Source organism: Zalophus californianus, chromosome 1 (genome assembly GCF_009762305.2).
Source record: "Zalophus californianus isolate mZalCal1 chromosome 1, mZalCal1.pri.v2, whole genome shotgun sequence".
Lineage (NCBI taxonomy): Eukaryota > Metazoa > Chordata > Mammalia > Carnivora > Otariidae > Zalophus > Zalophus californianus.
The window spans coordinates 212951050-212978717 of NC_045595.1; the positions used below are offsets into that span (position 1 = coordinate 212951050).

Below are 27668 nucleotides of genomic sequence, written 5' to 3' on the forward strand. Positions count from 1 at the left end.
CAGACTCCCCACTGGGCAGGGAGCCTGATGTGGGACTCGATCCCAGGGCCCTGGGATCGTGACCTGAGCCTAAGGCAGACATTTAACCAGCTGAGCTTCCCAGGCGCCCCAGCAGTTAAGTTTCTGAGGAACAAAAAGCTGCAGATTTTTTACTGCAGGAGGAGGGGGGTTGGCACCCCTAACCCCTGTGCTGTTCAAGGGTCAACGGTCTAGCCTTCATTCAAATTGCCTTTAGGCATTCAAATTTGCCTAAAGCAACCCCTACTTTCTAGGAGGCTTGTGACTCAAATGTTTGTAGGCCTCTGATGTTCCCTCCCCCTCAAAGCATCCCCTGGAGCCCTCTGTCCTGCTGCAGTCCATGGCTAACCAGCCCTCTGTCAGGGGACCTGCCTTCCCTACCATTCTGGGGTGCCCCTGAGGACCTGGGGAGCACCTCTTCCAGTCCCTGGGTAGAAATATCTGCATCCCCATCTTGCTGTTAAGGGAGGGCTTGGCCTATATTCCTTCCCATTCCAGATGTTTTTAGGCTCCGCTCCCTTGTCTCCCAGCCTCCACAAGCTAGACATCAAATCAGATGCTTTTCTCATTCCCAGTACTTTCTAGGTGAGCTGGGTTTCCCCACCCACCTCTGGAAGCTGCTTTTGGATCCTGTCCCTAGTGAGCTAACATTTCACAGTGAGGTTCCCTGTGAGAGTCCCCCCATCCGTCGTGCTGGGTACTGGATGGGCCCTCTCAACCTACAAAACCATGTCTCTCAGTCTGGGAAGGTTCTTGAATTATTTCACTGGTGATTTCTTTCCCTGCTTTCTCTTTTCTTTCTGCAACTATTTCTAGTCAAATATTGGAATTCAAGAAGCTCAAAGAATTCCAAGTACAAGAAACATGAAGAAAAAAATACATCAAGATACATCATGATTTCCAAAATAATACTAAAAATGAACAAAGCTGGAGGGCTCACAGTTCCTGATTTCAAAACTTACTACAAAGCTATAGTCATCAAGAACAGTGTGGTACTGGCCTAGAGACAGATCTGTTGACCAATGAGTAGAATTCAGAGTCCAGAAGAAAACACTTCCACCTTGGACAATTGATTTTCACCAAGAGTGCCAGGACCATTCAACGGGGGATAATCGCTCTTTAACAAATAGACATCCACATACAAAAAAAAAAAAAAAAAGTTGGATCCCTACCTCACACCATGTATAAAAATTAAAACGGGTTAATGAACCAAATATAACAGCTAAAACTATAAAAGTCTTAGAAGAAAACCAGTGTAAAATTTCATGACTTTGGATTTGGTAATGGGTTCGTATATACAAGGCAAAGGTGTAACAAAAGAAAAAAATAAACTGAACTTCATTAAAGTTTAAAATGTTGTACACTAAAAGTCATTATCAAGAAAGGGAAAAGATACCCCACAGAAGGGGAGAAAATATTTGCAAATCACGTATCTGATAAGGGTCTAGTATCTAGAGTATATAAAGAACTCCTACAGCTAGACAACAAAAGACAACCCGATTTGAGAATGGGTAAGGAACTTGGATAGGCATTTCTGCAAAGATACACAAAATGACCAAAAAGCACATAAAAAGATGCTCAGCATCATTAGTCATTAGGGAAATGCAAATCAAAACCCTGAGATGCCACTTCATACCATCGTGGTTATAAAGCAAATACACAGAAACCCCCCAAAACTAGGGAATAACAAATGTGGACAAGGACGTGGAGAAACTGGAATCTTTGTGCGTGGCTGGTGGGGATGTAAGCCGGGGGCAGCCGCTGGGGAACAGTCCCTCAAAAAAAAAAAATCACACGTGGAATTATCACGTGACCAGCAATTTCAGGCCCGGGTATAGAACCAAAAGAATTCAAAACAGATCTTCAAACAAATACTTATACACAAAGGTTCGTGGCAGCACAGTTCCTAACAGGTGAGAGGCAGAAACCACCCAAACGTCCGTCCCTCGTGGGTGAAGGGATAAACACAACATCCATCTGCGCAAGGGAACATGATTCAGCCGTAAAACGAGTGAAGAACCGACCCTTGCTACAGTGTGGGCGAACTCCAGAAACATCGTGCTGAGTGAAATGAGCCAGACACAGAAAGCCAGACTGTAGGATTCCATTTATATGATGGATCCCAAACAGATACACCCACGCAGACACAAAGCAGAGTGGCGGTGGCCGGGAGAGGAGGTGATAACACGCACTGGGACCTGGCTACATGACCCCGAGAACATCACATTTTTAAACTGTTGATGTAAGGTTATGGGAATTTTACCTCCATCAAAAAAACCCCAAACACTCGAGTCGCTCTGACCGACCAGCCCCAAGCAGACACTGACCCACGCTCCCCCAGCCCCTTTCTGCTGCTGCTGGTTCTGGATTCTTCCCCAGAAGAGGCACCTGCAGCTGCTTTCACCCACCCGGCTCCTATCCTCACATGGATTCCTCCACCTGGCTGAGCTCTACTTAATAAGACTGTTGTGGTGAAACGTTTTAGAAGAAAGTTAAAGAAAAACACATCTACTCTAATACACCATAAATAGACTCATTTAGGTAGCCAGGTGCTAATAAAGGGAAAACAAACATTCCTGCTGGCCCCAGGCTAAGCATCCTGTTAGAGCAGTGCCCAGTGTCAGGCAGCGGCAAGTCACGTCCGTGTGCTCAGACAAAAGCAAGAGAGGATGGACACCAGCCGGCGGCGTGGGGGCTGTCAGAGCTGTGCCGTGGCCCCGGCAGGTCCTGACTTGGTCTTCTGCTCTCGCTCGCGAGCAGCCACGAAGTTCAGCAAGTCGATGGCAGTGACGACCCCGAACACCATCTGCCTCTTACTGGACCTGCCGTTGCTGTGGTCTGAGGAACAAGGCAGTAGGTGTAAAAAGGCACCTCTGTGTGCATGCGACGAGAGGCCGCCCTGCCCACACCCGGGCCCTGCTGGCGGCTGAGCTCCTGAGGCCCCGCCCTGAAGCCACCCGAGGGTCTCCCCAACAGCACCCGGGCCGACCCACAGCAACGGCCGTCTTCTGACACCAGCCGTCTGGGCGACGCTGCAGAGTAGGGTCCTGGCTTCTCCACACCAGGTCTGCCGGGCCAGATGCCCCAGTCTCACTACTCAGCCAATCTGTGGGCCCCCCTTGGTGCCTGCGCTTGAGTTTGGGCGTGAAGTTCCAACACTGCCCACAGCCATGAACTACGGCAGCTCGTAGCTCTGGCCTGTCTTCAAGCCCGGGCCTCTCCCGCGGTGGCTGCCATCCTGTGCCACCAGTGGGCAGAGAGGGTTTTGGGGATGGTTAATTTTGTGCGTCTGCTTCCCTAAGTCACGGGGTGTACAAATACTCGGTCAAACATTATTCTGGCTGGCTGGCTGAGACCAGATATTTGATCGGGTACACTGAGTAAAGCAGACGGCCCTCCCTGGCCTGGCAAGCCGTGCCTAATCAGCCGAAGGCCTGAATAGAACAAAAAGGCTGATGCTCCCTGAGTGAGAGAAAATCGTTCCTGTCTTTGGACTCAAACTGAAACACTGGCTCTTCTCGGGTCTTGAGTCTGTCCGCTCAGCCTGCAGCTCCTGGGACCTGCCGACCTAGTCACGTGAGCCAATTCCTGATACTGAATCTCTTTCCGGACGTCCACTCATCCTCCTGGTTTCCCTGGAGAGCAGTGACCGACACACGGACGGCCAGCAGAGCAGAGGAGCGGGAGGGAAAGGCCCAGGTCCCATCTCTTTCCCCAGCACCGCTCCTGTGGCCGGCTGTCCCCGGCGCCTTTGAGGGCGGAGGTCACAGAGGGTGGGGGTGGGGAAGGCATGGGGGGGGGGGCGGGCACCCAGCTGGCCTACTCAGAGCACCTCAGGAAAAAACAAGGAACCCAGAAGAGATCAGCCCCGGGCATTGCAGGGATGTACAGGCAAAGGGGCAGCTTTGGAGGAGCCTGTCCAGGGCTGCCTCTGTGCACGCACCCCTGCAGGAGAGGGCGGTCTGTAGCTGCCTCTGTAACCTGCCCTACACACCCCTCCAGGAGAAACTCATCCACGGCCGAGGCGTGCAAACTTTCTGTAAAGGGCCACGCGGTCCGTTAGACCACTCGGCTCTGCCAACACAGCAGAAGTGCTATGGAGTGTGACTCGAAGAAAACTATTCCTGGACCCTGAACCTGGAACTCCTTATCTTTTTCTTTTTTCTCTTTTTTTTTTTTTGTAGATGCTCAAATACGAGTAAATGTGAAACTAGGAGGAAGAACCCTCCCACTCAAGCTTGGGGGTCCAGGACTCTGGACACCCTCCTTTGCCCTCGGAGGCTGCGATTCTAACCGCAGAGCCGTTTCCGGGGAGGGGCAGGGCGTACATACCTGCAGGCCCCCCCACCACGCCCGATAAGGCCAGGTCCTGCGCTGTGGAGCCAAGGACGGGAGAGGGGTTAGACTCGGGGCCGCCCAGGCGCCAAGACCAGCCCTCTGTCAGGAGGGTGGGCAGACTCCAGGCCCCTCCGGATTCTCATTTCCCCAGGCCGCCGCCTCCCGGGGACTGAACCGGTGTCCCCTGGCCTGAAAGTGGCTGTGTACGTGGCAGTTCGAAAGCCCCGTGGCCTCCCTGGCAGTGGGCACCCAGGCAGAGGGGTCCCTCGGATCCCCAGTCCAAGGCCGGTGGGGGCTTAAGATCAGCACCACCGACTCCCTAGATGCCTGAGGGACAAGGACCTCCCTGCCTCACACAGCTCGTGGCAGGAAGGCACATGGAACCTGGGGCTGCGCCTTGGCAGCCAGCGGCCTGCAGGGCTCCCGCTCCCCGGCCCCAACCCAGCCAGGCCTGCAGCGGGCCCTACTCACACTGGATCTGCTCGTGGACCACCAGGGCGAAGTGGTCCATCTCCAGGATGTGCGAGAGCTTGCCCAGTGGGTCCGTCAGGCGGATCTGAAAGAGAAGCGGTGGTTAGCGCCCATGGGGGCGGCCCAGCCAGGCTTCAACCTGGCCAGAGCCTGAGGACTGCCGCTCCCATGGCCACTGCCCGCCAGGCCCGCCAGGCCCGCCAGGGAAGGGAGCAAAGCCCAGGGCCGGCCGGCTACTGTTCCAGAAGGTCCCCCCGTAGCCTTTGGCTGAATCAGAAACTGAACACAGGATGCAGAGGACAACACAATGTACATAAGACACTAAGATGAGCCATCAGTCCCTGAAGAGACACAGGCCATTCTGTATATATCACTACACAAGAGAGCCTGTTAAGAGAGCTTCCCACGGTCTGATCCCAGTTCAGTCTGGACGTTCTAGAAGAGGCAAAGTAAGATCAAGGACAAAGAGGTGGAGTGGGGGTGGTTTACGCACAGTATTATTCTATGGGATGCTGGACTGGATGCATTTGTCACAACCCGTTGGCCTGTAGAAGACAAAGACGGAATCCCCACCTCAACTAGCCCTTTACTAACAGTGGACCGTTGGTCACCGTCGCAACAAACTGACACCAACGCAAGACTCAGGAAACCATGTGGAGAAGGGAAGAGTGTGGGAACGGACTCTGTACCATCTGCTCAAGACAGGTGATGAGAACTGACAGTAAGAAAAAAGACACTCGGTCCGTCCGCCTTTCAAAGATAAATATGAGTAGACTTGCCTGCACGCAGCTTCACGGGAAGAAGCGTGTTTCTGACACGATGGGAAAGGGAATTTGGGGAATACAAAATGGACAGAAGATCCAGGAAGAAAAATCAGGACGGGGGGATTGGAAGACCAGTCATGGCACAGAGACCCTGGTCCTCACGGGGGCGGGGGGACAAGGCCAGACCACGGTGGCCCCCGTCTCTAGGCCCACCACCCCGCTCAGTCCGTAGTTCACCACCAGCTGACCCAGCATCCAGGTCTAGGTGGGCCCACCCCCTTGGGAAGGGCTGCCCGGACCCTCTTCCCCCAACATGGCCAACACCCAGCTCACACCTCAGGAAAGACCCGAAATGGGGTTTCTCATCCCAACCACCTAGGAGCTGGGAAGTGACAGTGACCCCATGTCCAGAGAGATGTTTGCTATCAACAAAAGGCCTAAATGGCCTCCGTTTTTACATTCGTTTAGAAGTCAGTGCGAGGAGGCTGTTCCATGGATTGGGCCTCCCTGGCCCTCGGGCGGGGTGGGGCGCTGTCCAGCTTGTCCATCCCTAGCACCCCACAGACACCTGCCCTTCCCTGGAAGGTGACATTCGCAGGATCGAAGGCAACCGCTCTACCAGCTGAACTCATTTGAGGCCATAATTCCCTTTGAAAGATCTTTCCAGTTTTAAATGGCCCAGAGGGAGAGGGGAGCCCCGCGAGGGGGACGACCGATCCGGAAAGCAGAGTGAGCCCACCCCCGTGAGGCTGGAGGCGCAAGGCCCACGGCCTGGGGCTCTGTGGTGGGACCTGCTTTCCACCTGGTCGCACCGCAAGGCTCTCAGAAGGGGAGTTACGGACAGGGCGCCAGCCGCCCAGCCCCAAGGGTCACTTGGTGTTAACCATGCTCTTGGGTCGCCTGTTTAGCATCCCAGGAAAGCCCTTGATGGACCTGGAGAGTCCTCTGTCCCCATGGCTTCCACAGCCATCAGTTCCCTGGGGCTCCTCATCAGATGCGAGCTGGACAAACGCCAAGGTGACTTCCAAAGCCCCGTTAGCCCCACCAGAGCCTAGCCGGGCGCCCTTCCTATTTGGCTCCGGTAATGGGGGTGATCTCCCCGTGAGAAGACACGGCTCACGGGGCCGGGTGGAGAGGGTCAGCAGTACCCTACACCGTAGCCACACCGGGTGTGGGCTGAACCGCACACAGCAGTGCCCCGAGTGTGCGCTCGGCGGCTCACACGCTGGATGTGGCCAGAAAGACCACAGGGGTCAGGAGGAGCCAGGTGGTTGGGGCAGCGGGAGAGGCCAGCACAGGGCAGCGCCGTGTGCCTGGGAGACGGGTCCCACCCAGGCTTTATCCTGTGGCCCCTGCGTTTTCAAGACAGGATGCGGTCCATGGAAGCCTCGGATGCCTGGTGAAGGAAGACCTCCTGCCACCATCTGCACCAGCCCCTTGGCGCCCAGAGCGGAGCGGAGCAGGCACACTGGGGCCCCTTCATGTTTTGCTTCTGCCGGCCCTGCCCAGCGTCTCGGTGGCAGGACACTGAAGTCCCCACACGGAGACCCTGAGAAAGCAGTAAAGCTAATAGGGCCCGGCCCGGGGCTTGGCCATGCTCTGAAGGTAAAGGCGTGCCGGAAGGTCTGATCTGGCCCCTGAGGGAGGGAATAAAATAGACTTGCGCGGCAGGGGGCGGCCCCCAGCTCTGCCAGCCTGAAAACACACACACAAAACCAAAGCACCATCAGAGCGGAGACCCCCCCCCCCAGAGGAGCCACGCCGGCCCACGGAAGGCCCACGGAAGGCCACGGCGTGGGTGCAGTCACTCCCCGAGGGAAGGGCCAGGCGCCCACAGAATCAACCCCAAAAGGCCCGAGATGCAATGGAGCGGGAAGGGGACAGACCGTGGCCACGGCCCACTGCGGACGGATGGCAAAACGGGATGCGGTGGGAAAGTGGCCGGACACGTTGTGGCACGTGCGGTGTCTGTATGCGCGAGTCTGGGGCCCAGGAAGCGCAGGGCCTCTCCGCGGTGCCGGGGGTCAGGGAGGAGTGCGGGAAGCCTTCGGGGTGACTGGGGATGGGGTCATGTCACACCGTGAGATGGGACGTGTGGAACGTGCTCACTGCGTGGCCGTTACACCTCCAGGGACGGGAGGGAAGAAACAACAGCTGGTGGCAGCGGGGCCCGTGGACAGCTCGCCAGTGCTCAGCCGGGCTGCCAGCCCCTCACAGGTGACACGGGGGCCGGGCAGCACCCCGGAGCTCACGCCCGGGAGGCACACCCGTGTGCCAGGGGCTCGGGGGCCAGGGGCTGGGGGGCGGCGAGGAGGGCCGTTTGAGCAGAGGCCCGCGGGAGGGGCAAGCCGGGAAGGCCCCGGAACGCCCGCCATGTGGGGGCAGCGGGGGTGCTCGTGGCTGCAGGAAGCGGGACAGGTGGGCTCGGAGGAGCGGGGACGGGGGCGGCGGCGGCTGGGTGGGGGAGGGGCTCTGCAGGGCCCCGGGAGAGGCGGCGGAAAGGGAAGAAATCCTCGGATTCTGGCGAGCCTGCAGCCATGAGTGGCAGGGGAGGAGCCGCACACTCATCCCTGGCTTTGGGCTCGGCCCCCCGAGCCCCCTGGCCTCTCCCGTGCGGCACAGCCAACAGCCCACCTGCCCCCTCGCCGCCACGTGGACGCCAGAGCGCGCGTGCAACCAGCCCCGAACGTCTCCAGAAGGTTCTAGTTCTCACTAGATAACTGGGCCCGCCAGGTATGCCTCACGAGCGTGCCCAGGAAAGGCATGGGCCCGGCTTGCTCCTGAGCCCGTGTGGCCACACTGTGCCGCCCCGCGGTCAGCGGCGCTCGTACCTGCTTGAACTGCTTATAGAGGACCTTCTGAACTTGGTCTGACGGCTGAAGCTTCCCGGCGAGCAGGGATGACAGCATGTTCCCCAGGGTCACCATCCCCAGGATCACCCTGGGAAGCAGGGGTCAGGGGTCAGGGCGGGCACCCCTTCCCTCCCCGGGGCAGAATATGCCCACCGCCGCCCTCAGCGTCAGAGGGTGCCCTTCGGCCCAGTGGGCAAATCCTCTTAGAATTCAACCGGTACGTGCGGGGCCTACGTGTGGCAGGGACTCTGCAAACCAGTGGGTCCCCTGGATGCTTCCGTTCTGACCAGTGTCGGGGCCAACCAACTGGCCGCCTCGGACCTGGACTTTAGGGGCCAGCAGGGGGACAGTCTCGGGAGCCTGCGCACGCGGGTCACCTGTGCGTGCCTGCGTGGCCGGCCAGGGCTGGCATGGCCACCACCGGCCCCGGTGCCACGGCGAGAGCGCGGCGCGGCGGGAGGGGGGGGACACTGACCCTGACTCGTCGACCACGGGCACCTGGTCGAAGCCCTTCTCACGCAGGATCTCGATGGTGTGCTCACAGGTGACCGTGGGCAGCACGGTCAGCGGAGCCGACAGGCTCAGCTCCTGCACTCTGAGGTGCCACCACCTGAGGGAGAGAGCAGGGCGGGCCGTGAACTGGGAGGCGGGGGGCAGGGACAGACACGGCCACCGTGAGGGTCATCACACCGGGAGACCGCGGGGACGGCCGGGCTGCTGTGCGCCGGAGCAAGGTGCCCTGCGGCCACACGGGGGACTTCAGAGGGCGCTCCTCACCACGGCTTGGTCACCGTGAAGTCCTCCTCCTTCAGGAAGCCCTTCTGCAGCATCCACTTGTCACTCAGGAACTTGGACCTGCGGGTGTCAACAAGTCACCAGGGTCCGGACGAGGGTCTCACCACCCCTCTGCCCACAGGGAGGGGGACACGGTGGGCTCTCAGAGAAAGCCCAGCACCCCTCGCCGGACGCCATGGTCCAGCAGAGACCCCCCCCCGCCACCCCGCCGGCTCCGTGGCCGAGGCTGCAGGGCGAGGGGGCCAGGCCCAGTGGGCAGACCTGGGAGACCCTAGCAAGGACCTGAGGCGGGCATCTGGTCAAGCAGCGACCCGCGTCTGTGTCTGAAGGAGCGCAGGGCACAGGAGGTTCTGTCCCCGGGCCTGAGCCAGCAGGCCCCTCGCGGCTCCCGGGGCCACCTCCTCCCCACCCCCCTCCTGACAGGGACAGCCACGAAGGGAACGCAACCCTCCCGAGGGTGAAGGACACCGGCCCCGCCACGGGGCTGCCGGCCCTCACGAGGCAGCACGAGTGCCCACACGGGGAGTCCATGACCCGCCACTGTGTGAGATGACCTGCTCCATCCCTCCACCAACCAACTCCGGGACTCTCACCTACGCCATCGCTCACACCCACCCCACCCTCACCCCTCACAGCCACCTCACACCCACCCCACCTCACACCCTCACTTTTTACACCCACCCCACCCCTCACACATTCCTCTCACAGCCACCCCACCCCTCCCACACCCACCCCACACTCACCCACCTCACCTCACACCCACCTCACCTCTCACGCCCACCTCACCCCTCACCCACTTTACCTCTCACCCACCTAACTTCTCACCCACATCACCCCTCACACACCTCACCCCTCACCCACCTCACCTCTCTCACCCCTCACCCACCTCACCTCTCACCCACCTCACCCCTCACGCCCACCTCACCCCTCACCTATCTCACCCCTCACACCCATCTCACCCCTCACGCCCACCTCACCCCTCACGCCCACCTCACCCCTCACCCACCTCACCCCTCACGCCCACCTCACCCCTCACGCCCACCTCACCTCTCACCCACCTCACCCCTCACAGACCTCACCTCTCACTTCTCACACCCACCTCACCTCTCACCCACCTTACCTCACACCCCCACCCCACCCCTCACCCCTCACAGCCACCTCACAGCCACCCCACCCACACCCACCCCACACTCACCCACCTCACCTCACACCCACCTCACCTCTCACGCCCACCTCACCTCACACCCACCTCACCCCTCACCCACCTCACTCCTCACCCACCTCACCCCTCACCCATCTCACCCCTCACGCCCACCTCACCCCTCACCCACCTCACCCCTCACGCCCACCTCACCCCTCACCCACCTCACCCCTCACGCCCACCTCACCCCTCACCCACCTCACCCCTCACGCCCACCTCACCCCTCACCCACCTCACCCCTCACGCCCACCTCACCCCTCACCCACCTCACCCCTCACGCCCACCTCACCCCTCACCCACCTCACCCCTCACGCCCACCTCACCCCTCACCCACCTCACCCCTCACGCCCACCTCACCCCTCACCCACCTCACCCCTCACGCCCACCTCACCCCTCACCCACCTCACCCCTCACGCCCACCTCACCCCTCACCCACCTCACCCCTCACGCCCACCTCACCCCTCACCCACCTCACCCCTCACGCCCACCTCACCCCTCACCCACCTCACCCCTCACGCCCACCTCACCCCTCACCCACCTCACCCCTCACGCCCACCTCACCCCTCACCCACCTCACCCCTCACGCCCACCTCACCCCTCACCCACCTCACCCCTCACGCCCACCTCACCCCTCACCCATCTCACCCCTCACGCCCACCTCACCCCTCACCCACCTCACCCCTCACGCCCACCTCACCCCTCACCCACCTCACCCCTCACGCCCACCTCACCCCTCACGCCCACCTCACCTCTCACCCACCTCACCCCTCACAGACCTCACCTCTAACTCACTTCTCACACCCACCTCACCCCTCACCCACCTCACCCCTCACGCCCACCTCACCCCTCACCCACCTCACCCCTCACGCCCACCTCACCCCTCACCCACCTCACCCCTCACGCCCACCTCACCCCTCACCCACCTCACCCCTCACGCCCACCTCACCCCTCACCCACCTCACCCCTCACGCCCACCTCACCCCTCACCCACCTCACCCCTCACCCATGTCACCCCTCACGCCCACCTCACCCCTCACCCACCTCACCCCTCACCCATCTCACCCCTCACGCCCACCTCACCCCTTACCCACCTCACCCCTCACCCACCTCACCCCTCACACGCCCACCCCACCCTTTACCCACCTCACCTCACACCCTGCCCTCCTCACACACCGCACCTCACACTTACCCCTTCTCACACACCTTCACCTCTCACACCCACTCCTCTCATACCTCATCTCACACCACCTTCACCTCACACCTCCTCTCACGCCCACCCCACCCCTCACACCCTCCTTCAGACTTTCACACACACAGACATGCACACACGACGGCAGGCCTGCCAAAGTCGTGGGGAGTCGGCCTTCTTACTGAGCGGGGCAGGTGGGCAGCCCAGCTCAGGGCAGTTGGGCAGTGGGAACCCAGGCATGACTCGCCCCACCCCCGGGATACCAACATGGCGTGCCCACGAGGAGCAGCTGAACGCACCGCACATAGCCCCCACTCCCGTGCTATGGAGGGCATTGTGAGGGTTTGGGGGGGGAGGGTCTCTAGACCCCTGCCCCCCTGCAGCCTGCTGCAGAGCAACTGGGCCCATAAGCAGAGCCATCGGCCCAGGGGCCATCAGCTGGGCCGATGGTGTTCAGAGTCTGGACACAAAAGTGCACAAATGCTCAGCACCATGAGGCCTGAAGCGGCCTTGGGAGGCCACTGGTCAGACCTTCCACAGCAGAGCCTCAGGGGCCACGTGACCCCGGTCAGGGATCTCCTCAGCCAGGGGGTGGCTGAAGCGACGGGGCGAGTGGGGGAGGGCAGCAGGGAGGCGCCGTCAGGGCAGCTTCATTCCCATCCTCCCTCGGCCGACGCTTTAGGCCCAGACCCTGAAACGTGTCCAGCGGATCCCAGCTGGGGACAAGACAGGCTGAAAAGCCAGGACCTCCTGAGCCGGGAAGGGGAGCCCACGGGCCGGGAGGCCGGAGGCGGAGCCTGCAGGGGTCCCGCGGACCCCCACCCTTCCGCCGTCCGGGGTCAGGGGAGGCCCGGCGGCGGGCCACGAGAGCACCCAGCGACGGACGGGGCGACGCGGCGCGTCTCACATGTAGTTGCGGACGGAGTCGGGCAGGATCACCACGCAGCGCTGGCCCTCCTGCAGCTCCTGGGCAGCCTTCACGGCCGCCGACATGGCGCTGCCCGCGCTGCCACCTGCGGGAGGGGGTCAGTGAGCGCGCGTGGGCTGCCTCTGGCCGGGGGGGGGGGGGGGGGGGGGGGGGCGCTTCTCCTGCACCCTGCCTTCCTCTCCCACCCCACTGGGCTCCACGTCGGCCCGGCTCGCATCGCTCGACCCTCCCCCGAGGAAAGCCGGCGAGCCCTCGGCGGGGTTTCACCGAGCGCACGCACGGCCGCCCTGCCCCGACGGCCCCGGGGATGGCAATCGGGCCGCTTCCCTTGGGGGCCTTGGGGCTGCGAGAGCAACTGGCTGGCAAGGAGTGCTGCCCCGCCTCCTCCTGCCCCCGAGGCCCGTGGGGCAGCCGCCCTCCAGCCTGGGACCCCAGTCGGCGAGCCCCCGCTCCAAGGTCAGTGCTCGGCTTGACGGAAAGCACAAGGGTCCTGAGAGCTTTGGCCTCGCCCCCGAAACAGCCGTGCGCGGCCGACCGCAGCGCCGCGACCCTTCTCACCGGGGTGGGGGTGGGGGTGGGGGTGGGGGTGGGGGTGGGGGTGGGGGTGGGGGTGGGGGTGGGGGTGGGGGTGGGGGTGGGGGTGGGGGTGGGGGTGGGGGGGGGGGGGGCGGGAGGCAGACGCCCCGCTCACGCCTGCACCCCACTGCCCACGGCCGCGTCCCCTTCCTGTCAAGCTACTGGGGGCCTGCTGGGTCCCCAGGCCCCTCACCTCTCCCGCTCCTCCCCCTCTCGGTCCGTGTGCCACACCCCTGTGCCCGGCAAGACCGCCAAAAAACGAAGCACGTGGACCCGAGGGACCCGGGAACACTGACCCCGAGCCCCGGGCGCGTGCTGGAACGGCCGCCGCCCGCGAGCACGATGGCCCCCCGCGGGGCAGGTGGGCGGGCGGCACCCGCGGCCTCAGGACGAGGTGTCTCTTAGCATCCGGCCGGAAGCGGGCAGAGGGCGAGGCTGCACCCCGCCGCCCCGCCGGCGCCCGCGCACCACTCACCGCACAGCAGACCCTCCTGCGCGATCAGCATGCGGGCGAAGGCGAAGGCCTCCTCATCATTGCTCTTGAACCACTTGTCCACCACCTGCAGACAGGACCCACACCGAAGGTTCTGGAGGGGCTCGGGCCCTCGTGAGGTGGGGGCACGGCCCAGCGCCGTGCGTACGACCTCACAGAAGCCCTTGCCTTGGTCCAGGCGGCCGTGACCCTCAACGGACGTGGCCCGGCCCCACGCGTGGGATGCGACTCTCACGGGTAAAGACCCGGAATTTTCTCCCTCTCCCTGGGCTGACACACGCCGCCTCTGGCATCTAAAACCATCCTCCAGCCCCCACTGCACCCTGGTATGTCCCCCCAAGGTGCACTCCACACCCCGCCGACGGAAGCTCCCCCTGAAGAGCCTTGTCTGGGGCCCTTCTCAGTCACCTCACTCACCCGCCCTAAGCCCCTGGAGCTCCCTCCCTCTGCGGGGGACCGATGTGCACACAAAGCTGGGTCTGTGCCACCGGCCACGTCCACGTCTTTGCCCAGCAAGGCCACGGCACACACTTGATAAGGTGCCGCCGGTTACCTAGCCTTGACCGCCAGGACCGCGCTTCACCCGCCTGCCCGCGCCACGCTCCCTCCTCCGCGCCCCTCCCCCTCCGCAGAAAGCCGCGGAGGGCTGGGACCCCTCGCAGGGGGCGTGGGCTGGGACCCCTCGCAGGGGGCGTGGGCTGGGACCCCTCGCAGGGGGCGTGGCCTGGGACCCCTCGCAGGGGGCGTGGCCTGGCTCTACCCACCGACCGGTCCAGCGCCGTGGGGATGAAGTCGTAGCCGATCCCCTCCACCTCGTACGCCGTCTGCTCCGTCCGGTTCAGCTCCTCGGGCTCTGCAAGGATGGAGCCCTCGGGATCCACCCCGATGATCTGCGGTGTGGGCGGCATCAGGACTGCAGCTGGGCAGAAGTCTCCTCTGGCCCCGCCTGGCTTTCATCGAGGGGCCTGATCCTGCCCTTAGCAAGCTCCCGATAAAGGTCAGCCCCTGGGGCGTGTGCCTCATTCCCAGGCCTCAGGCCAAACTGGAAACCCAGGAACCCAGGCCCCAAGTTGGGGAGATTCCAAGGTAAACGTTCACCAGGGGGCACTCAGAGGGGACGGCATGTGGTGGTGGGGAGCCTCCCAGGGGAGAACCTGGTGAGCAGGGTGCCCCAGGAAAAGCCCTGACTGCCCCCATGGGGACAGCTGGAACCTGTGGGGGCAGAGGGCAGAGAAATGGACCACCAGCCGGGTGATTCTACAAGCCCCTCCCCAGGTCCAGGCTTAACTCCAAATCCAGATGCCTTCTCAGACGGGGCACATGTGGGACCCGAGCCTAAGAGCTTCGAGCTTCTGGAACAATCCTTGGAGGCCACCCAAGCCAACTGCCCCACCCCGAGAGCATCTGGGCGTGCCACTCCCAGACCAGTACAGACACACACATTGTCCTGGACATAAGGCTGTAAGCAAAAACCTCAGGAACTTTCAGCTCTACAGCACAGGCCACTCTGGGGGCCTGATGCCCGGAAGCTTGACGAGTCCACCCCCAAGTGCAGTTGAGGCCGCAGGGGAGAGAAGCACACACATCACGGCCTGCGTCTCTTGGGCAGGCCCGGTGCCCATGTGCCTCCACCGCCCGCCCGTCCGCAGTCCCTGGGTCACTCACTTTGCACCCTGGGCATTTCTCCTTCAGCTTCCTGGCGATGCCCGTGATGGTGCCGCCTGTGCCTGCCGAAGCCACCAGCATGTCCAGCTTCCCTGGCGGGAGAAGCCGCGTCAGGGATCCTCAGGCCCTAACCCAGCCGCCCCCCGCCCCCTTTTACTTTAAGATTTTATTTATCTACTGGAAGGAGAGAGCGATCGAGCGTGCACACGTGCAAGAGCAGGGGAGGAACAGAGGAACAAACAGGTTCCACTGAGTGGGGAGCCTGATGTGGGGCTCGATCCTGGGACCTGAGCCGAAAGCAGACGCTTCACCAACTGGGCCACCCAGGCGCCCCCCCACCCCACGCTTACTAACAAGTGAAAACATAACCAAAATGATGGCTGGTTATGGAAAAGTTCCAGAGAAACTATTCTTGTGTTTCCACATCCTTTCGTTATAGTGCTAGATCTTAAACAGCATTCACAGCAAGTGACGCAGGGGGCATTTCAATCTCGCTGACAGATACACGGCCACGGAAGTCTCGATCTGGCGTGTGTCCCTCCACGCCGTCTGGAGGCTGCCCCTAGGGTGTCAGGTTTGGGACGTGACTAAGGGAAGTGAATTATAAAGGAGACAGAAGAAATCCCTCAGGCTCGGCTCAAACATCACCCTGGCTCTCACCCTGCCGAGGGGCCAGCTCAGACAGCCTGAAGACAAGTCCACGCGGGCATGCATGCCAAGGCAGAGGCTGGTTTTTGCCAAATGAGATAATTCTCACACGTAAAACCTGGGTGAGCAAATGCTTGGAGCTCGCTGCCCGGCTCCTGGGCTCCAGATTCCAAGCAGGAAGCCAATGGGGCCCATCGCCCGGCACCTTCTCCCTCAAGTCTCTTCGGGAAATAGCCCAGCAGCAAACACCACCACAAACCCCCCGGACCTTGGCTCTGAACGTGTAGAAAGGCTCCAAGGAAGCTCATGTCCGTACAGAAAGTAAACCAACCACAGGTGCCACCACCCGGTTCAGATTGGGGCTCGATGCCAAGTGCCCTTCCACAGCGTGAAGCCCAGGGACACATCCAGCACCAGCCTGGGACCCACGAACTCCCTGCACACTCAGAAGCCCCCGCAGGTCTGGAGAACGCACTGCTGGACGCACGAACAGGACCACCTATGTCTGGGTGTTGGAGGGGAGGGGAGGCAAGGTCTGAAAAAGCAGACTAGAGAGAGAAAACCTCTCTAGGGAGATGCTCTGGAGAGGATGTCACAGAGAAGGGACATTTGAGCTGGGTTTTGAAGGATGAACAGGAGTTTACCAAGGAGCGGGTAAGTGGCTCGTACACTCCCAGGCAAGCAGGGGGAGATGCGGTCGAGACAGACAGAGGGGTAGGACGGAAGTACACACCCTCACACTGCTGCAGGATCTCCTCGGCGGTGGTGTCGTAGTGAGCGAGGGGGTTGCTGGCATTGCGGTACTGCGTGGGAAGATGGTGAGGTCAGATACTCGGAAGGGGCAACAGCCACAGGGCAGGAGCGCACAGCTCAGCCAGAGAGGCCGGCAGCGTGGGTGAGAGTGGCCAATGGCGCGGGCAGTTTTAGGAACCTCAACAGGTACAAAGCAGTAAATCCAGCTCTCCAGAAGATGCGCTTTCTGAATTAACCCAGAAGTGAAGTGAGGCAGACAGTTTCTGGTAGAAAGGTTTTTGCGCATTTTACACCGACAGAGCGCTTCCAGGGTCCAGGGCGCAGGCCCTTCCAGCCCAGGGCCGAGCCCTCCAAAGCCCGCACGGAGAGCAGAGAGCCAGAGGCTTGCCTGCCGCAGCCAGCCACCCACCGCAGGGCCTGACCAGGCCGGAGACGCCGCTGCCCGCGGGCCCCTCTGCGGCCGCCACCCCGACAGAGGTCCTCACCCCCGAGTGTACGCCCGCCCCCCAGACCCCGGCCTCACCTGGTCCAGGATGTGAGAATTGGGGATCTCGTTTCGCAGCCTCCACGCCACCCCCACGTGCGACTCGGGGGAGTCAAATCTGGCGGTGGTGGGTGTCCTCACGATCTCCGCCCCCAGGGCCCGCAGCACGTCCACCTGCGGAGGAACAGGAGGCCTGCGTCTCCCCCCAGGCCTCGTGTGCAGTGGCGGCCCCGGGAGAGGACCCCTGCCCTCACCTTCTCGGTGCTCATCTTCTCCGGCATCACGATGACGCAGTGGTAACCCTTCACGGCGGCAGCCAGGGCCAGCCCGATCCCTGGGGACAGTGCGCGGGGTGAGAGGTGGCTGCGGCGCCCCCCCCCCGCCCCTCCCCACAGCCAGGAAGGCCCAGGGCGATGGCACCCCGGGTTCCAAAAGGGCCTGATGTCAGCCCTTCCTGCCTCGGAGTGAGGGAGTCAGGGCAGAGAACTCCAGAGGTAGAAAGGCAAAGGCGAGCGTGCCCACCCAGAAGCAACATGACGCCCGGCGCCTCCAGCGTGTCCTGGGCCCCCGCGCCCACCCTCACCCTGGACACGTGCACCAGGTGCTGAGCGCACAGCCAAGGGAGGAGGCCGGCCAGACAGGCTGCAAGCAGCTGCAGCTCGCCCCAGGCCAGGGGACCCTCCTGGCCTGTCCCAACAGCCACCTGTGTTCCCGGACGTCGGCTCAATGATGGTGTCCCCGGGCTTCAGCGTCCCGGCCCGCTCGGCGTCCTCAATCATCCGCAGGCTGATGCGGTCCTTCACACTCCCGCCCGCATTGAAGAACTCGCACTTGGCCACTGGGAGCCGAGGATGAGTCACGAGAAGGCCCCTGCCCGCTAACCGATCCCTGCTGCCCGCCCCCCCTTACTCTGATACAGGCAGGATGTGGGGACAGACGCGGTCTTTGCTGGTTCTGCAAACCAGCCCCTCTCCGTTCCCACCTCCTGCCTGCGCCTGGAGGAGGGTGCTGGCTCACTGGGAGACTCCCACCTGCCCGTCCACCTGCTGTTGGCCCCACAGCCATTCTCAGTGAAGGAGAAAAAGGCACCCAGAGCCCCTGCTGGGTGCATGGGCCAGGAAAAGCCCCCGTTGGGGGAGCACAGTCCCAACAGAGACTTGGGGGACATGCGGCAGATGGCTGATGTGAGCCCCACGCCCCCCTTAAACAGGACAAGGCTCTGCCCTGTCCGACTGGGGCCTGCAAACGCTCCACGCCTGCCTCCCATCATCCTCCTCACTGGGAGAAGCCCCTCGCCCGGGCACACGGGGCTCTCCCGAGTTCTCCCTGACCTGTCTCTGCTCTTCTTTCCTGTGGGAAGGCTCCCTCCCATCTCTTAAAAACACCTAGTGTTTGTAAAAGGTGTTGGATACGGCACCAGATGCGCGTGGATGGGCCCGGGCCGGCCTACGTAACATGGGCACAACCACCTCACGCCTAGTTTGTCCCGATATCTGAAATTCGACCACAGACTGACCCCCTAGAGCCAGGCAGAGGCCCTGGCGGGACAGTGTGCAGCTGTGCGATGGGCGGGAGCTCCCGAACGCCTGACCGCTCGGCAGGCCTGCGCCCCGGGACCCTTCCAGGCCCCACACTTGAATTACTGAATGCCATCATTCTAACTAGCCCGTGCGAAGGCCGGCGTTGAAGCAGAGATCCGAGCCGACGAGCGTGCAGGCCCTGACCAGAGCGGCCAGCTCCGTCACCCCGGCACATCCCTGCTGGGCCAGGTACGGTCTCGGACATCCTTTGCCAGCTCGTGTCCTGGCCCCTCTGCCCCACATCCCTGGGCCCACCGAGCCGCCGGGCCACGCACCGGACAGAGGACGCCAGGTACTCACAGAGCTCACACTTCAGGCCAAACTTCTTCCCAATCTTGTTGATTCTCACCATGGGGGTGTCTCCAATTTTCTTCAGGATATCTGGCAAGATTTTGGGGGATTTTGCCCTAAAACAGAGGAGTCCATGATTATTCAGACTTGGCAGTCCAGCACACTGTTTTAATCCCGAAGCAAATCAAAGAACTGGCTTTACTGGGATGTGGGTGATGGCACAAATCTACGGTCACAGGCACATCCACACACGCCACATGAGGACGCGTGGGAGCCGACGGAAGCGAGCCCCGTCTGTGGCTCAGCTAAGGTCTGCTGTGCCAAGGTCGTGTCCAGGGCAGCAGGTGTCACGGGGCGGCTGGGCGCAGGGACGCAGGACCCCTCTGTGTGGTTTCTGCAACTTCTTGTGTTATTTCCAAATAAGAAGGTTGAAGTAACAGCACTAACTTCGACAGGTCCTGGTCCATCTGTTCAGAAAGTCTTTTCCGGGGACCCTCACTTCCTTCCCTCTCTCACCTTGACCCCCAGGATTCTTCCTTTTCTTTTCCTTGATGAACAAACTGGTGCCAACCCCAGAGCCCCCAGGCCCCCCAGGCTGCCTGTTTGCCCACCAGGCCGGGGACGGCGGCTGCCAAGGGTGCGGGCCGGACATCTGGCGTCGTTCAGAAAATGTTGGGCCCAGGTGGTGTGAAGCACCACGCTCCAAACAAAACCATCAAGACCTTGGGGGAGTCCCTGGGGTCCCTGGGGTCAAGGCCAGGGTGAATTCCCAGGCGGCCCTCCAGCTCAGTGTGGGTTTCCGTATCATGGACCCACAGTCTCCCTTCACACTCGAGTGACTGGCTCCGTCTCCCCATTCTTCCACCTGGTGACAGGCGACAGGCGGATGTGGACAGCCCGGCTCGCGTGCGTGCAAACCATGCTAGATGCATTTCCTGAAGGGCCCCCACAAGGTTTCCCCCATCCTTACCCTCGGGGACCGATGCCAACTTCACACCCTCCTCCTGTCTGCGCCACAGACGGGCTCACCGAACATTCGCTTGGCAATATGCACCACTGACCCGAGTTCCGAGAAATGCAGTCGCTTCCTACAGCCTCGGCTTTCTAATATACATTCCAGGGTTCTCAGACTTCAGCGAGCCCACTGCTCCAGGAACCTGGCCCCACACCCAGCCCCAGCAGGCCCGGCTTCCCAGGGGGTCCGGAGGCGCTAAGGAGGAGCATCCCACCCCAGGGGCCCAAACAGGCCTCCAGGCGGACAAGCTGGAACCCAACCTCCAACCGCAGCCTTCCAAGAGGCTCAGGGGGACACCCCGGGCAGGCCGGAGGCAAGCCCAGCAGAGAGGCACCTCACAGATGCTGGGCTGAAGGGAAAGCCTGGCTGGGGGCCAAGGGCTCCTGATCTCAGCCTTGGAGGAAGGCCAGGCCCTCAGGGAGAGGCTGGGGGTTGATTCATTAACTAGTCAAAGGGACAGAGCTAAACAGCTACCCCTGAATCCTCCTGGCCCAGCAGGGCCTGAGGAGGGCAAGGAGGTTGAGCCTCCCCACCCCCACCCGACTCTGGGCAGGAGAACTGGGGGGTCCTGACTCAGCACCAGGACTTGGGGTCAAGACCCCTCCCCCTCAGAAGCTTCATGGGAACCGGTATAGAACTGAGCAGGGACGAGCCTGGAGGCCCTCGGGAGGGCAACCCCACCGCATCTTTAAGTGGGTTGGTTAGGCCAGTATGTGAGGATAAGAGAGCATCCTTTCCACCCCAGGCTTTCCGACTTAGCGCTCAGGAGCCCTCAGGAACCCGGGTCTCTCTCTGCTACCCCCTGCCCCCCACCCCCCAGCAACCACGCCCCAGCCTCACACGGCCCTTCTGCCCCCGCTCGGCTTTGCTTAGGAAGCGAGGGTTCATCCCGTCTGGCCAGCAGCCGAGGTGGCCTCCTCAGCTCCTGGCACTGGGACACATTTGATGTTTGCAGCTTCTGGATTTGTACATTTTTCAGTCCCTCTGAGGCCTGTAGCCCCCCCGCACCCCTCACTTCTGATGTTCAAACCAGGAATCACGAGCATCGGTACAGCAGTGTCTCCGGGAAAAAATCAAACACCTGAGAGCACATTCTCTGCTTCTGGGAGATTATCCTAAGGACATAAGACAATCCTAAGGTTTAGCGCACTCAAGTTTTATCACGAGACAGGGATTTTTGTTTTTTTTCCTTTCCCACAGACACATCTCCTGCATCTCAGGGCACAGATATCGTGGGCTCTTGTTGAAGATGCAGTTTTCTATTATAGTTATTCACACAAGATCATTGCGAACATCTAAATACTCAATAGAGGGCTTAACAATTTTTTATCCAACAGTTGGGGCCCAACCACGAAAAGAGCCCATTGCAGGAAAATATTTCATGATCAGAAGTGTTCACCACCTAGAGCTAAGTAGAAAAAAATGCGGGCGTGTTCCTAATGGTTGGAAATCTGCAGGCTCTCCTCCCACACGAGGGTGTAGCCAGTGGAGGGGGCTAGAAATGTCACCTCCAAGGGTCGCTCCAAGTCTGTGACTGGGGCACATCCAGTTACTGACTCAGCATCAACTCTCACTCGGCACTGATCTAGGTGCTGGGCTACAGTGCAAACAAGCCTTGGCCTCTCTGAGCCTCAGGCCACTCATCCCTACGGTGCCCCCCCGCCCCAGCTCACCATCCCTCCAGAGTGATTATGAGGGGGGACCACACCTCAGGTCTACACGGCTATGTGGCTTCCAGGACACAGACTCCTCCCTTCAAGGCAAGAGACAAACCAACTGGGAACTGTAAGCAGGTACTTACAAGGTAGTGTGGTGATGCGGAGAGTCCGTGACGGGCCTGCCCAGCTGCCAGGAGCACCTGCTTGGGGCATCAGGACGGATCCACAGGCGCTCCTTGGCTTCTTTGTCCCCAGGGGGCCCCTTCTCCAGGCTCCCTTTGCCCAGGTGTGCCCCTGAGAGGTGGGGGCACGCTGCAGACCCCGCGTCTGCCTGGGGTGTCTCGGAAGGCATTATGGGATCTGGCAAACGGAGGGGAGAGACTCAGTCGGTTCAGGCCGTTTCTAAACACCTGCTGCCGAGCCTGCTTCGCTGCCCCTGGACCAGGGGAATTCGGCTCACCTGGTCCCCCGGGGGCGGGGGCGGGGCTCCACCCAAACAGCTCAACAAGAACAAGCACCAACTGCAGCCCCAGCTGCTGAGCATGGCTTGGTGGCTCGTCAAGAGGTTAAACACAGAACCACCATGTGACCCAGCCTCCCACTCCCAGGCATATACCCAGACAACTGGGAAGAGATGTTTGCACACCACGTTCGGGCTCACAACGGGCAACATGTGGAAACAAACCGAGTGTCCACCACAGATGAAGGGATGAGCAGAATGTGGCATATCCGCACAACGGAAATATCATTTGGCCATAAAAAAAAATAAAGTTTAAAATTTTTTCTCAATATGGGGGCGTGTGGGAAAAAAAGAAAGGCTCCTATGTGGAGGTGATGGGTATCTTACTTGACTGTGTTTGTCTCACAATGTATACATCAAACCCAAACACCAAGTTGTAAAAAGGGCTTCTGTCTCGAATGGCACACGTAGGCCAGGTTCCATTTAAAAAAAAAAAAAAATCGGGGCACCTGGGTGATGCAGTCAGTTGAGAGTCAGACTCCTGATTTCAGTTCAGGTGATGATCCCAGGATCATGGATCCACAGGGGGAGTCTGCTCGGGATGCTCCCTCTCCTCCATTCCCCCCCAACCCAGCCTGAGTGTGCACGCGCGTGCAGGCTCTCTCTCCTTCAATCTTAAAAACAAAATCAGGGGCGCCTGGGTGGCTCAGATGGTGAAGCGTCTGCCTTCAGCTCAGGTCATGATCCCGGGGTCCTGGGATCGAGCCCCGCATCGGGCTCCCTGCTGAGTGGGGAGTCTGCTGCTCCCTCTCCCTCTGCCCCTCTCTCTCTCGCGTGTGCCAACACTAGCTAGCTCTCTCTCAAAAAAAAAAAAAATCAAGTTTTACACCTTAAACACAGCTGATCCTTGAACAATAGGGACAGGCAGATGGGAGGGAGGGAGGGAGGGAGGCGGGCTCACTGAGGGGTGAGGCTTCACTCGGCTGTAGAGTCCTGCCTCACTCCTTTGGGGAGACAACTAGCAGGCGCCACCCTCATCTTTGGAGAGACTGGGACTGAGCTCAGCCCCTCTTCTGCCACCTTCTTCCATGTCCCACACTGACCAGAAGACGGAGCCCAGCTAAGTACGCACTGGTCACCGAGAACTTCCCACAGCGCCAACTCTGCTGCACAAAGGAGGTCTGTCCTGCTTGCAATCCCGGAAGACAAACAGGGTGTTAGGGGAAACTCAGGGAACCTAAGTATGGACTTCAGAGAAGAGTCCTGTTCACTGTCACAAAGGTACCTACGAATGCAAGAGACTAATCAGGGAAACTGTGTTAGGAGGCAGGCATATACGTGGGAACTCTCCATCCTGTCTTCTCAATTTTTCCTAAAATTAAACTGCTCTAAAAAAAAAAAAAAAGGCTAGGGGCGCCTGGGTGGCTCAGTTAAGTTCCTGCTTTCGGCTAGGGTCATGATCCCAGGGTCCTGGGGTCGAGCCCCATGTTGGGCTCCCTGCTTGGCCTGCTGCGCCCCCTGTATGCGCGCTCTCTCTCTGCCAAACAAATAAATAAAGTCTTAAAAAATAAAAAAGGCTCTGAATCCTGCGGGTTTGGAAAAGTCCCTGCCAGGAAGCTCGTGGTAGGGGATGTGGCTCAGGGTGGTCTCTGAACACAGCCACACAGCTCCTCTGGGAGGCAGGAGGACCCCAGATCCCGGCCATGCCCCTCCTCTGCTTCCCAAGAGCTTCAGTTTTGCAGTGAAAAGGTCGAGGGCCCTGGGGAACTGGGCTGAAGGTGCACAGGGCTCCTCCCGTGGAACTGTAAATCCAGGCTCCTGGGCCGCTCGCTTGCTCCCTTTCTCTTCTGGAGCTCACCCGGCCAGCCCAGGCGGGTTATCAGCAAGAGCAGAGGAAGCCCCAGCTGGGTCCCTTTCCCCCAACTCAGGTGGCCTGATGCAGCCCAGCCCAGCGGCTCCCCACAGACCCCTAGGCCAGAGCCTGCCAACAGGGAGTTAGGAACCTTTGCACCCTTTGCAAGTCACACACCCCTTGGAAATTCTCCAGCCCCCCGAGGCTGGGGGCCTTCTGGGAGAAACCAGCCTTCCCAGCTGTCCTGCCCCGCGTCCTTAGAGCGGTGGTTCTTCCGAGCCTCGGGATCACCCACTTCCTTTATCGAGGTTCAGATCTTCCCTGAAGCCACTCAAGGATGTCCTCCCTCCTTTTGGAAAGACCTAAGCGGAACAGCGCCGGTTCTCCGCCGGGCGCCAGAGTAGCCCGTGGGCAGGTGATCTTCCATCTTGCAGAAGCCCCCGAGTCACAGACGTGGCTCCCCATCAGAGGCCGACGGCCCTGCAGCCCCCGGCCCGGCCACATCGCTCGCAGACGGGGTCCGGGGAAGACGCGGGCAGCCCCGCGCCTCCTTTCTGGCTACTCGCCTCGCCTGGCGAAACCTCCGGCCAGGTGAGGAGCTGCTGCGTACACAGGGGGAAGCCGAGCGAGTCTCCGCGGCCCCCAAAAGCCCTGCGCCAGACGCCCGCTCGCCCACCGGGTCCGAACCCGCGGGCTCCGCGCCCCGACGCACGTGCGTCCTGGGGAGGCGGGCTCACCTGGCGCCGCCCGGCTGGCTCCCGCCCCACCTTAAACCGCAAGACCCTCCTGGGGTCACAACGCCCCGAGGGCACGCTGTACTCTGCAGACACGCACCAGTCGGCCCAGTGTTGGGGGAGGGGGGCAGGTCAAGGGTGCAGAGGGAGTAAACTCCTCTCTTTAAAAGTTGAGTTTTCAGGTGGGAGATCGAGACCCTACAGAGAATTTGGAGACCGCCCGGGAGGGGCACTTCGGGACAATTTGGGATAAGCACGCCCAGGCAATCCTCGAGAAGCTAAAAGTTGTGCGTTCCCGCCCTCCAGTTCGGCCATCCGCCTCGCCTAGGGTTTGGGGAAGTGGGGGTCTTAGGGTATCCTCCCTCCACGCCCCCAAGTATGTGCCCGGGGCACGACCCCGCGTCCCCTCCCCCCATGGGCACCCACCTCACGTGCCGCCCACGCAACATCAATATTTACTCCCACCTCATACAACTGGCGGAAAGGAGCGATTTGCGAAAGAGCCCTTTCCCATCAAAAAATTCCGCGAAAAATCAATGATCCCACCCCGGCTCCCGGCCCCCCACCCCGCCCGCTCCACAAAAACGGGAGCTGGGGGGCGGCCCGGGGCCACGTGGGCGCTGAACCCACGGCTTCAAGATCGCCTGGACGCGCGGGAGCGGGGAGATTCCGGGGGCGCGGGACGCCGGCCCTGCTCCGCCGCGTGCAGGTGAAGATGATGCAACTCCGGCGGAGGGGTGGGAACGACCCAGTCCCCGCCGGGACCACAGCCCGAGCCCCCGGCCCAGAGGCGGGGCGGGTCTCGGCCTGGCCGGCGCTCACCTGGACGGAGACGCAGGAAAGCAGGGCGGGCTGGGCGCGTCCAGGCGCGAGGAGGTGCGGGCCCGACAGCTACTAACCGGAGCCGCAACCCTGAAGCTGCGGGGCCTGCGGGACCCGGCGGCCGACGGTGCGCGCAGGCGATTGGCCGAGAGGCAGGGGCGGAGGGCCGGCGCCCGGCCAATCCCGAGTGCGGAGCGCCCCGCCCGCCGCCGCGCTTGTCCCCGCCCCCTTCCCACCCACCGCACTCCACCCCCCCATCCCCCGCCCCCACTGTCCAGCCGTGGGTACGGGCCCTCGCCCCCTCCCCCCGCGCTGCCCCGCCCGCATCCCCCTCCCCGCCCCCACTGCCCGGCCGCAGGTTCGGGACCCCGCCCCCTCCCCCGTGCTACTCCTCCCGCAACACCCTCCAGCCCCCAACTCCCCGCCCCCACTGCCCAACCGCGGGCCCTGTCCCGGGTTTCCACAACCCGTTGACGCAACCGCCGGCCAGGAGCCCCTCTACCCTCCTCTCTCCCCCGCGTTCCCCGGAACCCCCCCCCGCCTCTGCCCGCCCCCTGGGGCCCCCCACCAGAACCGCAGACTCCTGGGGGTGCGGACGCTCGGTACTCGATGTCCCGATTCCGTTTTATTTGGTTGACCACTTGCTCTGCGGGAGTGTAATGAACACTTGTTGATGAGTTTTACCACGTGCCCTCCGGGGCGGGGAAGGGCTTGTAAGGCCCTGAGGATGATCCTCCGCAAGTACCCCACCTGCTAGGTACCCCCACGCCTGCCCTGGTCCCCGCGGCCTCGGGTCAGGGGGGCACCCAGCGGGCACCAGGCACTCGGGCTCTGGATTCCCCGCGGCGGGGTTTCCGGGGCTTGATTTCTGCCCCGCATCGTGCAGGTGCCCACCAGACCCAGTGCTTGCCCAGGCCGGAGACTGCCCCACAACACTGGGAAGGAACCGGAGCTCGCCAGAGACTTGCCAAAGTCACAAAAGCCGCTCAGAAACACGTGTTACACAGGCCCTCCCCAGCAAGGCTGCGGGCCAGGAGGGCGCCCTGGGGCCACCGGGGAGGTCACAGAGGGCGCCCTGGGGCCACCGGGGAGGCCACAGCCAACAAGATTTCAAACTTGTGTGCTCTTGACTTTTAAAGAGCCTGCCTCTTGAGGTTCTGGGGTGGATGCTTGAGTTTCCTCTGGCACCTGTAGGACTGACAGGGACGGTGCTACCAGGTGTGCACAGGGGTAGAAGCATTGTTAGCTTTGCCCAGCACCTCGAGGTCACGCTTCATCCAGCAGTGACTTGGTGGGCTTTTGTCCCAGGCTCTGGAAGTACGGGGAAACTCAAACAAACAGGGCCTCTGCCCCTGGGTGTTTCTATTCTAGGGGAGGGGGCGCAACTAGATGTCATTTTATAACAAAATTTCCATTAATGAGAATTAATGTGAAGAAGGATGAAGACGTGGATGAGGTCAGGTGGTCAGGAAGGCGCTCTGGACAGGTGACAGGTGACCCGAGGAGCCACATCTTGTTCTCAAGAAGGAATGTTCCGGGCTGAAAACAACCACTACGCAAATGCCTGGGGGCAGGAGCAAGCTCAGGGGCTGGAGGAACCCAGGAGAGGTCAGCGTGGTCAGTGTGACGGTAGCAAGAACAGAGGTGGCCCCGGGGGGTGGGGGGGGTGGGGAGGCCAGGGTGGAGCCTTCAGCCTCCACGCTCCGGGGCCCTTGGAGGGTTTCAAACCAGGGAGTATTATTTATTTATTTATTTATTTATTTATTTATTTATTTAGGAGATTTTTATTTATTCATTTGAGAGCACACGCAGGAGCCAGGGAAGAGGGAGAAGTAGGCTCCCCGCTGAGCAGGGAGCCCGACGCGGGACTCGATCCAGGAGCCTGGGATCATGACCTGAGCCGAAGGCAGATGCTTAATCGACTGAGCCACCCAGGTGCCCCAAACAAAGAAATTTTAAACTATGCTCTGAATTTATTTTGGCATCATTTCTGACTGTCACTAAAGTGGCAAGAACAGAATAAGAATTCCCAGATACTCACTAGATCTCCAAATATTAAACTCTTATCCCTGGAATCTGTA

At 61.2% G+C, this 27668-nt stretch overlaps 1 protein-coding gene across 4 annotated transcripts; it reads right to left on the minus strand.

Annotated features, from left to right (window-relative positions):
• Positions 1–26227, minus strand: CBS (cystathionine beta-synthase). Of its 4 annotated transcripts, none has more exons than XM_027587074.2 (17): positions 26156–26227; positions 21863–22079; positions 19056–19162; positions 17879–18013; positions 17430–17509; positions 17215–17349; positions 16672–16741; positions 15291–15382; positions 14390–14515; positions 13608–13692; positions 12536–12641; positions 9221–9298; positions 8919–9053; positions 8423–8531; positions 4828–4912; positions 4351–4392; positions 2–2856 (listed from the first exon to the last, which is right to left on the minus strand). In XM_027587074.2, exons 2-17 carry the CDS (start codon positions 22069–22071, stop codon positions 2717–2719), a joined length of 1734 nt encoding a protein of 577 aa, XP_027442875.1. In that variant the 5' UTR covers positions 22072–22079; positions 26156–26227; the 3' UTR covers positions 2–2716. The 4 variants fall into 4 exon arrangements, with proteins under 4 accessions (XP_027442877.1, XP_027442875.1, XP_027442874.1 ...); XM_027587073.2 differs by lacking the exon at positions 26156–26227 and adding an exon at positions 25588–25712; XM_027587076.2 differs by lacking the exons at positions 17879–18013; positions 26156–26227 and adding an exon at positions 25588–25712 and having other exon boundaries at positions 1–2856.
• Between the last annotated feature and the right edge of the window lie 1441 nt (positions 26228–27668).

What these genes read in the sequence shown, in the direction of transcription:
- CBS (XM_027587074.2), bottom strand. Translation starts at nt 22,071, where the DNA reads ATGCCTTCCGAGACACCCCAGGCAGACGCGGGGTCTGCAGCGTGCCCC. An exon ending in ATTCTCACATCCTGGACCAG is followed by an intron (nt 16,742 to 17,214) that starts GTGAGGCCGGGG and finishes CTTCCCACGCAG; the next exon opens with TACCGCAATGCCAGCAACCC. An exon ending in GATCCTGCAGCAGTGTGAGG is followed by an intron (nt 15,383 to 16,671) that starts GTGTGTACTTCC and finishes TTCTCCCGCCAG; the next exon opens with GGAAGCTGGACATGCTGGTG.